The 13,994-nt window shown below is 38.4% G+C and overlaps 1 protein-coding gene across 2 annotated transcripts in view; it reads left to right on the top strand.

Annotated features, from left to right (window-relative positions):
- The window catches only part of Cep85l (centrosomal protein 85 like), a 120,005-nt gene extending 106,351 nt beyond the window's left edge, over window positions 1–13,654 (top strand). For both annotated transcript variants that reach the window (XM_036168929.1, XM_036168928.1), the window contains 3 exons: window positions 5,666–5,770; window positions 7,887–8,124; window positions 11,363–13,654. In XM_036168929.1, the coding sequence (XP_036024822.1) occupies window positions 5,666–5,770; window positions 7,887–8,124; window positions 11,363–11,526 (507 nt within the window). In that variant the 3' untranslated portion in view covers window positions 11,527–13,654. The remainder of the gene's footprint in view (window positions 1–5,665; window positions 5,771–7,886; window positions 8,125–11,362) is intronic.
- Window positions 13,655–13,994: the final 340 nt, after the last annotated feature.

Below are 13,994 nucleotides of genomic sequence, written 5' to 3'. Positions count from 1 at the left end.
CTAAGTGGCTATGCCCTTCCAGGAATGTGCATCTATCAAAACCTCCTCAGCTGTGAAGATTCTACAGAGCATTATTTAATACAGCGTATTTAATACATATTTAATACAGCATGGAAACGTGGTCCCCAGCCTTTAGGTAGAATTGACAGTGCTCCATTTAGTTTCCCTCTCCTCCTAATGACACTATTACTCTTTCTGTAGTACCAAATGATAGCATGTTATGTGTTTATACTCTGGTAGTTCAGCTGGGGAGTTAGAACTTAGCAAAACTCTGGACACATAATGTACACTTTATAAGTTTGGAAGCTAATGGGTCTTTAATTCCTTTATTCATTTACCAGATACTTATGGGGCCCTTACCTATACGGTGGACAGAGTTCTTGAATTTTGTTAGTTAGTCTCGGGTCTCAAGTCTCGAGTCATTCTAATGGGTTGGGTTGGAAAAAATGGAAGTTAAACATCAAGTCCTATTTTTTCCCATTATAAAAGTGCTATTTAAAAACGTAAGTAAGATAGAGGGCAGTGACAGAGAGGACTCCACATGAAAGAGTGACCATGGAAGTTTTGTAAAGGAGGTAATATGTGAGAAGAGTCTTCAATGAGGATAACTGGGGGAAGCTAGGGAAAGGAAGCAACAGATGCTCTAAGTTGTCTGGTGTGTTCCAGTACCAGGAGGGAGGCTGCTCGAGAACGGTCATCTTTGTTGATAGAATATGTAGCTTTGGGAAGGACCCACATGGATCAGTAAGGAAGGGAGGTGGTCCACTCCCTGATATCCTTATGAGTGAATGAACTCTATCTAGTCATTGCATAACAATTATCGCAGCCATATCACCCTCATTGACCCTGGAGTCAGCAGCTCATGTATCAGAATTAAATACATTCTGTTGTCTGTTGCCTGAGTAAAATGATTGACCTATGATTTAAATAATGTTCAAGAATTCATTGATGGGTTGATCCCAAAAATTATGACCTTTATGTTTCTTAATAGAGCTTCTGTTGTTCTACATGTTAGAACCACAGAACTGTTAGGTATTTCCAAAAAGTGGATCTAGCAAGGTTTCGTTAAATTTACAATAATCAATGAGTGAATTTTTAAGAAGATGTTATTTTTTTAAATTATTTGTGTGTAGGTTTGTGCACATGAATGCAAAGGCCTTTAGAGGCCAGAAGAAGGTGTCAGGTCCCCTGTAGCTGGAGTTACAGGTGATTGTGAGCCACCTGAAATGGGTGCTGAGAGCTGAACTTGGGTCTTCTGCAAAAGTGGCCATCACTCTTAACTTTTGAGCCATGTCACATGAATTTTTTTCATGAAACTTGAGCCCATGATACCTGGCAGTTTGTGTATGTTACATACATTTGTTCATATTATGATAATGCAGTATTTATCTGTGTAAATTAAAATCTGCACACTTTACTCCATTTTATTCCAATCTTTAGTCACATGTAAATATATCATTATTGCATGTAAGTTAAGTATGTAGAAGAATGTAATTCATGCCATTTTCTTCTTTTATCTTAATACTTGAACATACTTTTTTTATTTCTTCAAGAAAACTGGAATCAAATTAATAAAGTATTTATTTCCAAATATCTTGGCCCAGACAGTATATTCATTCATTTCTGTTATCTTTTGAAGTGATGGCTTATTTTTTCTCTTTTGCCCTTAGCATCTCATTTATAAATTGTGTCTGTCTAGGCCCCGGATAGGCTTAGTATATAGTTTACTCATGAAAGTCATGTCACATGGATTTGATTACCTTTTGTTATTCTCCCTTAAGACCTCCTTCCCCTCTAATTTTTTTCCTTGTCTCATTACCTATATCCATGCTCACATGGATTCTCAAAAAACCTAAAATGTAAGACCCAAATACGTGATAAAACATATGGTGTTTGTTTTACTAACTCTGAGTCCCATTGCTTAATATAGTTTCTAGTTCCATCTATTTTCCTGCAGATGTCACAATTGCATTTTTCTTTATAGCCAAATAAAGTTCCAGAATGTTTATGTACCACCCTTTTTCATATCTATTCATCTGTTGATGTGCATGTAGATAGCAGTAAACATGTATGTGCAAGTATTTCTCTAATATAATTCAGAATCTTTATGATATACATCCAATAAACCCCCATTTTTGTCTCCAACTCAGAATTCTCCCTTTCATATTTGTGTGTCCGGATTCCTGTTCAGTATTACCACACTATTGAACACACTTGAAACAACACATTAAAAACAAAAACACCAAAACTGGCTGGGCGATGGTGGCTCAGGCCTTTTATCCCAGCACCCGGGAGGCAGAGCGAGGTGGATCTCTGTGAGTTCGAGGCCAGCCTGGTCTACAGAGCTAGTCCAGGACAGGCTCCAAAAGCTACAGAGAAACCCTGTCTCGAAAAACCAAAACAAACAAACAAACAAACAAAAAACCCACCAAAACTGTTTGGAAAAAAAAAAAAATCCACCACAAACCCTGCCGTGCTTTCCTGTTCTGAACTTAACCTTAATTCTTAGCACATGTTTCTCAGGAAATTCCATGCCCTTTAAACTATATCCCTCTCCATGCTCTGCCTGCCTGTTCAGCATCCTCCAAGCTATTTTTATTTCTCCTGTGGGGTTGCTCTTCCTGCCTTTACCCTTGTGTTCTCCTAGTCTGCCTCTTCTTGAGTGATACTGTTGGACAAAAGTCAGATCACGTATTTCTGCTCAGAACTCTTCAGTAGTTTCTCTCATCCAGAGTAATAATCCAAGTTCTCCCATAAATGCCTGTAACACTCTCCTGAGCCCTGCCTTGCTCTCTAACTGAAGCCGCTCTGCCTTTGTCACCCCACTTTGCTTTACTCAAACAGAAGGTAACAGCTGCTCCAGCATTTCTGCACCGACTGAAACTCTCGGTATCTGGCCGACACAGCCCTTGATCACTTCAAACCTTTGCATCAGTATCAGCTTTTCTACGGACCTTTGTTCCCTATTTTGAGATTTCAGTATCAGTGTTCCTAACATGCTCTTGTTCATCCTCTACAACAGTAAACAAACTAATATAAAATATTATCCAGCTGTAATTTATTTCATCTTTTTCTTCTTAGAAAAAATTTCACTGATACATCACCTAGTCAACAATTTGTTCATAGATAATCACATGAAGTAGTATTGTTTTGGTAACTCTTGTGGGACATGTATGGATGTATGTGCACGTGCATTCATGTATATGTGCAATACTAGTATGTCTTCCTTTTCAGATGATTCCTTTTAAGCTGGGTTCCAGATTATGTAGAGTCTGTTAACAAAAGCACAGCTTCCCTTCATATGAATTATTTGTGTATTTCTAGATTTTTGTATCTAAACAACACATGCACTTAAAACCACTTTTCAGCTTCAGAAATGCTCATAGTTAATGCCAAGAGGTTCTGAACTTAGCAGAGTCTTAAGACTGTTAAGTCTGCAATTTAAGGAAGTTTTTTGACATTTAAAACCTAATTCAATCCTTTAATTTATTAATTCTTATCATTGCTAATGAAGTGCAAACAGATTGGCATTCTGCATTTCACAACAGCCAATATTTATTTCAGAAAATACGGGTCATTCGTAGGGAGCATAGTAGGGAGCAATTGTAGCAATTATATTTTAAAAATCACAAGATTTCAAAAATGCTTTGAAAATTCTTTGTGAAATAACATTTATTATTCATTCTTGATAGAACAAATTAGCTGATATGTCTATCAAATTTTCTAGGTTTTCTGCATAGAAAATAACTATTAACTTGGTATTATGAATTCTTACATCAAAATAAATACATTGTGCATTTGCATTTATAAACACTAGAAATATTACAAGAGCCCTTGTGGGCATTAGGTAAAATATCTGAACTACTTCAACAACTCTTTTTCTGTTCAGTGGTGGGTGATTGACAAGGAAATAAGCATGATGTTGATTACTGCCTGAACCATGCTTGACTTTGGAGATCTAGATGACAGTCACGGTTTTGTTCTTTCATCTCTTGAGACTATAGCATTACTTCACTCCTAACCCTTATGTATACACGTCTTCATACAGTTTAGGAAGATTAACTGCAGTAGTAGAGGAGGTGCTGTTGTCAAGCAGCTGGAGCACCGGAGCTAGAGTCATCCTTGGTAGTAGACAGGAGAGTGTGAACTTAATCTCCCATGGGGCTTCCTGAAACCCAGCCAGTATGACACGTGAGCCTGAGGTTATTGTACTTTTCCTTCTTGTGACACTATTGCTAAATACTTCCAGGTTCTGATAGAAAAGTCTGCCTGTTTTGTATCTCTCTTAATTTCAGTTTTACGTGGAAACACATTTTAGTCACAGCTAATTGTCATTCCTAGGCAACCTGGCTCTGACTTGATCAGAGTGCAAAACACTAAGTTTGAAGGGATTGCATTATGCAAATAGCCTCTTTAGGCTCAGTTTTTATTGTTAAAATGTGAGCTTTACAGAATCTATCTGTGCTAGTTTTCTCTATAATTCTAATAAAGCCGTGTATCTTAAGAAAATATCAGTTGAATTCTGGAGTATAGATAAATAATCTTGTCAGGCCAGGAAGCATAAATCTCCAAGCAGATAATAAATCTGCATATATCGTTCAGTCAAATGAAGTTACAAAACAGTTGCAGTGTCAGAAAAGAAAATTAGAGAGCTTTCCTTTGGGGTTGTTTTGTCAATTGCATTCTGAGGGAATGGAAAACAAGTTTGTATAAGAAAATATACTTGTTCAAAGGTTTGATTCATTTTCATCTAACTTTTAAGTCATTAAATAGTCTTTCATAGCTTTATCAAATGAAATTTAAAAACAGTAAGTTAAATATGTGCCCCTTACAAAACTGCTTGATTTTAAGTCTGCCTCTGTGACCCTCTCTTTCCCTTACATGCAGAGATGATAGGGTAGTACACATTCATAATGGACGTGTGCTATTCGGGAAGTCAGTACACTAAAGCAGATGTATTTACGAATAAGTACAGATTTGTAGAAAAATGAATTCTCTTCCCTGGTCATAAGTTTATTGATTTCATGGTCTAACCACAGGGGAGAAAGTTGATAGAAACCCCTAGGAACCCTAATAAACTATTGAGTTTATGACAAGTTCTTTCTGTAGGAGTCAGCTGCAATGACCCAGGTATTCCTAAGGTGCCTCCTGTGCTGCTCTGTCACACTAGGAGTTTTCTTCACAGTACTGTCCTATCTCCATGGTATGTAATTTTATAATGGAGTAAGGAGATTAATTTTCAGTTTCCTCTGGCCTGAGTTTGGGCTCATGTTCACTGTTCAGGACAGTCTAAAAAGAAAGGGGAGCTTAGCTAAAAATAATTTTTAAAAATACTGTCTTATTCTACTGTTTCATGCATAAGAAAAATGTAACAAAGTATTACTTTGTTGCCAATACACTCCTAACAACAATAAAATAGGAATTAGTTATAGTATAGCACTAGATAGAAAGCTCAATTTGACATGTTTTACACAGGCTAAAAACTTCTTTGGTATTGCTTCCCTGTTCTTTGGATCTAATGTGAACTGTTTTAGAGGTGACAACTTTGTCATAGAAGGGACTAGGGAGGCAAGAAGATCTGAAGTACTGGCGTCTGTTAGGTTGACATGTGGCTTTTATGTGGTGACGTATTTGCTCTACAGTTTTGACGTTGTTGTCGTTTTAGTCTATGCATGGGAAACTTTCGAAAGAGAAGCTGACTGCGAAGAGCATGGCGGAAGAGCTAGGGAGGAAAGAAGGAAGCCTCAGGGTAACAGAAGCACTGCTCCAAGTGAGTCACCCCAATTCTCCACCCCTTTAAAGTCAGTGCTTGCTTTGTGCATATTAGATGTAGGACGTGTCCAAACTGGAGGTTTGACTTTGATGTGTTGATTAATAAAATTGTCAGGCTTCATATGAAAATTCTAACAAAAATATAGGCTTTATACAGTTTTCATGACTTAACTAGGTATAGTCAAATGTTGCACATACACTAAGACCCAAAGTGCACGAAGAAGGCACAGCCTGAACATGAACAAAATCCTCAAGGGACTGCAGGTGCAGCTGCTGCAGATCACACTCTGTCCCGACCTGTGTTTAAGGGCATGTTACATACACTACATGGGAATCTCCTAAAGTGGAGGATATTTTCTTATAATACCACAATACGATTATCATGTCCAATAGAAATATGATCCTTGATGTTGATAATAGTCTGTATTCACATTGCCCCACTTCACCAAGTATTTGTTCAGTGGCTGTGGAAGACATTTTTCCTTTGAGGCCTACCCATGCATTTCATTATGGTGTCTTATAAGTCCAAGGTGCCGTTCTTCCAATGTTATGTCTTTTTGAAGAAACTAGAAGCTCATTCATCTCATAGACTTATAGATTGTTACATCTTTTAGATTTGTCCAATTGCTTCCTTAATGGTACCATTTGGTCTTTACCCTCTGTTTCTAGTAAGCTAGCCAGTAGAGCTAAAGACTATATGAAATTCATGTCAGTTGTTTTTGCTATGGATACTTTGTATTGCTGACATTGTACAGTATTTGATTGTTTTTCCCAAGTGGCATGCAAATACTAATCTCTCTAGGCTAAGGTGGTGACAGCCTGGCCTTTTTGTTATAAAGGTACAGCCACTACAAACAGCAGGTGATCTGTGGGGCAGGGTGAATATGCAGTTTGCCAATATCTGTTTCTTTGATGGCTTTAGCTTCTGCCCAAGTTCATTGCCTACATAAGTAGATGATTTGAAAATGTTTGTTTTTCACATGTCCTCATTTCCTTTACCTGTAGTGGCTAGCAGTTATATATAAAAGCCATCTGTTTCTTATTATCCTAGTCAATTAGTTATTCTTAAATGCAGTTCCAGATGGAAATCCTGTTAAGTTTACTTTCCACTCAGTTTTCAGGGTGAGGAGGGGGAGGTAGTTTTGGAGATAAGGATAGCATTTTCTGAAGGTAACTCATGAATCCATGCTGATACTTCCAGTTCTAGTCAAACAATTCTGAGATGCTAGCATTTCCCTTTCATGACATATTTATATTTCTTTGTGTCTTAAATCATAAAATTTTTAATTCCTATGCATATCAAAGCATAAATACTTTTTTCTCAAAACTAAGTAGTTCCGGTTTTCTTAGTGGAGTCTCCTTGGGTACATTAACTACACCTCACGACAGTCCCAGGAATAGATGACCGTCAGGAAACACAGTCAGTGGTTTTGTTGTCGACTTTGTGTCTCACTTGGCTTGTTGGAGCACTCTGTCTTAGTGGTCTTCTGCTTGTATATTTGGATTTCTGGTTTAGGGGAGGGCTTCTTTTGTTCTGGGGGGATTTGGTTTGTGTGTGAGTTTTTTGTTTTATGTTTGTCTTAAAAAAAAAGGGCTTTGAGTTGGGTGAGTGGGGAGGGGACATGGAGAGGGTCTAGGAGGAGTTCAGGGTGGGGAAAAGTGATCAGAATATATTGTATGTAAAAGGTTTTTGTTTTCCATTAAAAAAAAAAATAGTTCCAATATAGTTAAGTCACTTCTGCTACTTAACAACACCACGGAATGAGGTTTAAGGTATCGTTCTTTTCATCCACATGGGTTACATTGTAGGGGATGCAAAATAGCTAGTCTGCTTGTTAGTAAAGGAACTCTGAGAACCCAAGGCTGCTGGGGTGTGATCCTTCCCTTTGTTTACTATGGGCGTTAGATGGCACACACAGCAGTCAGACCTGTAAATATGGGACAGTGTTTTCTTGTACTGACGGTGTGCAATTGAATAATATAAATATAAATATACTGTGATGCTTGATAATAGACTTGTTTGTAGACTTCATGGACAATGTTAAGCTGTATGACTTTTGAATACCTTTTCTCAGTTCTAACAAACGGCCTTTGTTTTCTTTTATCCACTACAGAACCAAAGACAAATAGGACAGACGTTCTCGTTACTGGACCAGGACCAGGACCAGGAAGCAGAGCAGTCTGGGCTGCAGACCCTCCTTTCTAAGTGGCCTCTCTTTGATCTGACTGTGATTGACCAGCTCTTCAAGGAAATGTCCTATTGTTTATTTGACTTGAAAGCATTGTGTAGTATTCTTAATCAGAGAGCTCAGGGCAAGGAGCCTAATCTTTCATTGTTACTGGGAATCAGATGTAAGTGCCAATGCCTTCCTTTATTATCACTGCTTTTGCATGCTTGCTCTGTGCTCTCCTCTGCTTTGGCTTTATAAGTCTCTGACTCAGTTGCTGGTTTTAGGTTTACCTCTCACCAGTTCATTATGAAAACTGACATTAGGGAAGCCACAAGGGCATAGTTGCAGACTGCCTAGAGATGTTCCCCACACTGAGTCTGAATGTGTGCTACAATGCTAATTAGCAGGGATTTCCCATTTGCTCTGCTAACAGTAAGGCCCCCCGCTGTTGCTTTTCGGTGGCATTTACCCAGGCAAGTGGATCAGCTGTGTATCAACTGCTAGAATATTTGTAAGGTACTACTCGCTGCTTTTATAAGTATCATGTGTCCTGTGGCTGACCGCGAGCCAGTCATTTCAACGGCAGCCAGAGTCTTGGCCACACATGGCTTTTCTCCTTTCTTGTGACATCCCCTCTACTCCGTCTCAGTTCTTCCCTTCTGCCTAAGATTGTGCAAGAGCTACCGCAGTAGTACAGTGAGCTGAGCCCTCCTTTGGGCATTCCTTTTGTAGGGAGGCCCATCTCTTTGTGTAGTTCCCAGGAACAGAATATTGTCTTGTTAGGATCTTCTTAACAGAGAAGAAATAGGTAAATAAAAAGCTTAAAAACAGGGTAAGGCTAAATTAAAAAGTTTATGTTGGACACATTCTATTGTTGAACACATTTTAGTGAATGCTTGCCTAAGTATGGCTCGTATGTGACAAGAGAATATTTCTATTTTTTCCAAAAACTATTCTGCTGTATTACCTTATAATAGGTATTTTGGCTTAAAACAAATGCTCGTAAAGAATGTCACCTGTTAAATGAAACATATATTGTATTAAGCAAGGTCAGCAGAATTTGATCTTCATAGAGGGAGGTTTGTTCACATGCTTAGTGTAGGCATGTATAAATGTTGGTCAGTATTAGTCAGTGAATATCAGACACCTCAGTGGTGTGGGTCTAAGTTAGGTCCTGTCAGTGCAGATAATTAAACAAGTCCTCTCCCACCGTGGTTGAGTAGATAGTGCAGGAAGTGCTGTCACTGAGATGTGGTCAAAGAGCAGTGGGACACCGGGAAGAAAAGAGGCTGCACAGACACGGGAAGGGCTGCCAAGGCCTCATGGATCCTAGAGAAGATGCCAGATAGAATGGGTCTCTTGGAGGAAGAACCAGAAGTTCACATACAAAAGACTTCAAGATTTAAAATTGGTTTTCCTTCAGTTATCTTATAATCTGCGTTTTAGTACAGCATTTACTAACCTTTACATAGGTAGAGTTACTCTAATGTGAATGCCATGGGGGTGCAAGCCTCTTCGCACCTGCACCACACGAATCCCCAGAGGATGCTCTTTTCCAGCTTTCAGGTTCTCACCCCGAGTCCTTACCTTACTTCAGTATTGTGATATTCTGTCCGGCCAGCTGCTGTCAAGAACCAGTGCCTTCACTGGAGTTGCTGTCTCACGATCCCTTCAGTTCTCTATTGCAGACAGACCCACTTCTCTTAAGATTCTCTCCGCCTCCTTGGTTTTCATGACATCATCCTCCAAGTTCTGCTTCCACCTTTATGACTGCTTAGCCTCAATATTCTATAGACTTCTCTGCAACTTTCTTATTGGGAGGCAGAGGCAAGTGGATCTCTGTTAGTTCAAGGCCAGCCTGGTCTACAGAGTGAGTTACAGGACGGGCAGAGCTACATAAGGGGACTGTGTCTTGGAAAAAAATCATACTGGGGAACACAAAGACTATTAGTCAGTGGGTGTTTTCATTTGTTTCTACTTTTTAGTCCCTATTCTTTCTGAATACTTGTTTTGTTTTCTCACATCTTTTTCTGTTATTATAATATTCCCCCATACAGATGCTGATCTCTTACCCTGTCTGGAACGCATCTTTGGTCTCCGGATTATAGTCACCTCTTTCTCTCTCTATATTCAGCTAGGAATCAGAGACTCTGCGTGACTGAAGTAGAACCCCTCACTTGCCCCAACTAGTCCCACTCCTCATGGTGATGACCACCACCATACTCTACCTGCCTTTTCCTCTGTGAGCTGTTCCCAGTCCCTGACCCTCACTCAACTTGATGACAATTAAGCTCTGTTAGAGCTGATACTTACTCCTTCCATTGTGTCAGGCTTAATTCAGGCTCACATAACCTGAACTGGACTATTACCTATTATATTCATCCTCCTTTCTCTACCCATTTTTTTGTATTATTGCCAGTATTTTGTCCAAACCACAACTTGTTTTTCCTAATATACTCCCTGTGATAGAATGGGTTCTACCTGTCTCTGTGGCTTGTTTCTTATGACTCTTACATGTAATTCATGTTCTACTATTTTATGGCTAGGTGCTAGTCTTGTTTCTCAGATTCTAGCAGCCTGTTTGTTTGATGCTTTGATGGCCCACCAATAAACAAGTCCCAGCCGTTTCTCCAGTTAGGTCTCTGTATCTTTTGTCTGAGCTTCTGTATGTTTTGGGTATCTACAATATGCTCTACATTCAGTTGTTTATGGAATTGTTTAGAAAACATTGAGAAAGCATTGAGAAAGCATTGAGAAGTCATTGACTTCTCCATCCAGCATCACCATGATCATGGCAAAAGTTCATTAGTGTTTAACAAAGTTATTTGGCTGTATGCCAAAGATAGAAAGAGTTTATTTCCCAGTTTTCTTGCTTTTTCACTGGGACATGCTTAAAGGGAGAAAATAGAGTAGATAATTAAAAGCTAGCTGACTGGAGCCTCACCCTCATTATTCAGACATGGGCCACTCTCTGTATACTTGATTCAGTTATTTGAGATTATGGAGTCCTAATACTTTGATTGTATTTTTTGAAACTAATGTCTGCATGCCAGTTAAACCCCCTTTTGTAATCATAAAATTTAAGACATTTTCTCCATGCAAATTATTTCCAGATTTTGTCTATGGGAAAGAATTAAGTACTCCAGTAGAGCTTGAAAAGAGATGTGAGAGCACATTCCTTTTCACTTTGCTAATATTGCCATCCACCAAGCATGCTGAATTTGTGCATGCTATATGAATTTAATACATTTTAACTAGCAGTGTACATAGGTAGGGTCTATTTAATATCAATGATGTATAATTTGAACCGGAGCCTCACTGGCATTCATTGTGCAGCATCATGTTCCCATGATGAAGGTGAGACTCTTGAAATGTCTATTCAGAAAGTGAGACACTCACTGCATACTTTCTTTACACAGCAATGAACTGTTCAGCTGAAGAGACTGAAAATGACCACAGCCCAGAAGCGCTCACTAAAAAGCTCTCGGATGTGTGCCAGTTACGGAGGGACATTGATGAATTAAGGACTACAATTTCAGACCGCTATGCTCAGGACATGGGAGACAACTGCGTTACCCAGTGATCAAGTATTGGTCCACAGCAACAATGATGCATTGTAAAATGCTGCTGTGTTAGCCTCCTTTGTTTCTCCATAGGACTTAGAAGGGAAAGGTGAAGCTCCTGGCCGTGTGTTCTGGCTTGGTCGTCGTCGTTCGTGTTGGTGTTGGTATTGTTCGGTTTGCTTTACTGAGGAAGTTTGAAGGGACTGATGAAATCACACAAGCAATCATGTTACTATTTGAAAAATGAGATAATGTCTGCAAGAAAAAGAACAAACAATCTGTATGTTCAAACTACTGATTGTAGGACCAAGCTGTGAACAGTGCTCTTCAGATAAAGGCATAGGGTTTCCTTAATCCTATCATTTTGTGTGTATACATGTGACTGCTCGTTCATTCTTTCGCTTGATCACTCTGTCTCTGTCTCTCTGTCTGTCTTTCAGTCTGTCTCTTTGTGTGTGCATGCCATGCATGTGCATTTGCATATGCATGGACTCTATTCACATAATAATAGGATTTCAAGGGTCAAAGCAAGGCTTTGAAAGTCACACCCTGTCAATCTTCATTTTGGAATTTTATAGGCAGGCTGACTAGACCCAATACCCAAGCAATGTTCTAATGCAGAAGGATAGGGAGCAAAATCATTAGTTCTTTTAAAAGTGAATGTATTGAGATGGTGTGATTGTGAAGTTAGGTTGGTTTTGGCACTGAAGACAGCTATTTCTTCCAGTGTGGTCATAGATTATCTCACAATGTAAAATTCTGCTGTGATGATTTTTTTCATTGGCTTTGTAATTTATGATATAAATGTAAGCAGAGCCATATAAAATTAATAGGAGCCCTCTGTGGCCTTCAATGACTATTATAAAGAGAAAGATGACAAAGTAACTCTAGCAGAGTTGCTTTTTATCCACATTTCAGCATTCACATTTAAACACTTCTGTGCCTGCTTTAAACTACCAGAGAAAGCCAACTCATTCATATATGAAGTAATAGTTACATAAAACAAAACCTAAGTCTCAATGATATTCTAATTTCTTTTATTAGATTTGTTAAATTACAAACAGCTTGTCATAGATTATGATATTACTTAGGTTAGTTCATCTGGAGCACAGGGTACTACTATGAAATGCAAATCATTTGAGCAGATAGATGCACAGCCATTTAAACTTCAACTAATACTGTCTGTGTATCATTTTGTGTTTTAGAAAGATTATATATTTTATTGCCGGCTGAGAATTCATTACAATCTTTTTAATACAGGCAAAGCATTGCCCTTTATAGGTTGGTTTTCTTTTCCTTCCTTCCTCCTTCTCTTCTTCTCTCCCTCCCTCCCTCTCTTCCTTCTTAATGCAGCCCAATTTTCTTCAGGCAGGACTATGTAGGTGTGAGAGTAAAGGGTGTGGAACCAGCATGATAGTACTGTTGACTGTGATCACACAAATACCCAGTTTCTGCTAAGCTTATTCTGGTATAGAGCTTGCTCCTAGAAAAGATTTTTCTTAATCTCAACAAAAAAACTTAGCGGGACAGGCCTTTGAGGAGATTGCTCAGGAAGATACTCAGTTCAGAATGGGCCTGTATTCTGTCCATAGTGATTTGATAGTTATATTCCAGTAGTTATACTACATCACAATGACAGATTTCCCTTCTATTTAGTGCCGAATCCACTCTACTCCTTCTCCTGGGATCTGGCTACTAATAAATCAGTGTGTTGAAGTGAATATGCATGCCAACTCTCTAACCCAGAGAAGATCTTAGCCACTCTAAGAATGGTTCTTTAAAAATGAATTCATTGGGTTTTAAGACTAATGTTTTGATGACAATCAAGAAATTGTTTGTTGCAAAAATATATGCCATGCAAAAATAATGTCTGTGCACATAGTCCCAAGTTGGAAAGTCAGATGATAGCATCTATATGGATCAACCACAGTGCAGCAAGTACCAGATTTACCTTCTCTTTGGATAGATTCTTCTCCTTCCTGTCATGAAATAGTCACCTAAAAATGTAGCATTATAGAGCAACTGGTGCTGATTTGTGTTAGCATCTCCTTATGTCTCCTGAGTCCTAGGTTTTTAGTCTTAGGTTTTGAGGTTTTATAGTTGCTTTTTTAAAAACAAATTTACAGTCATATATTTTAATATATCTGTATACACATACACACATATATATATACATACATACATACATATACACATAGAGAAAGACATGCACACATACCTTTTTTTGAGGCCACTTGCAATTAATAATTTTTGTTTTGGCTAGTTTTCTAAAATTTAAAGAATTTAATCCATGTATCTTAGAATAAAAAAATTTAATTAAGAAATTACCAAGCTGTTACTGATACATTTCAGTTTTTAACTTGTATACTACCATTTAAAAGACATTCAGATGTGATAGATTTTGATATAATGGACTACAAAATACTAATCTCTTACCAGAGTCTAGAGTAATGAAGGGCTTTGATAGTAAGTAGTCCATGTTGGAGGG

Source organism: Onychomys torridus, chromosome 19 (assembly GCF_903995425.1).
Source record: "Onychomys torridus chromosome 19, mOncTor1.1, whole genome shotgun sequence".
Classification (NCBI taxonomy): domain Eukaryota; kingdom Metazoa; phylum Chordata; class Mammalia; order Rodentia; family Cricetidae; genus Onychomys; species Onychomys torridus.
This window is presented reverse-complemented; position numbering and strand designations above follow the sequence as displayed.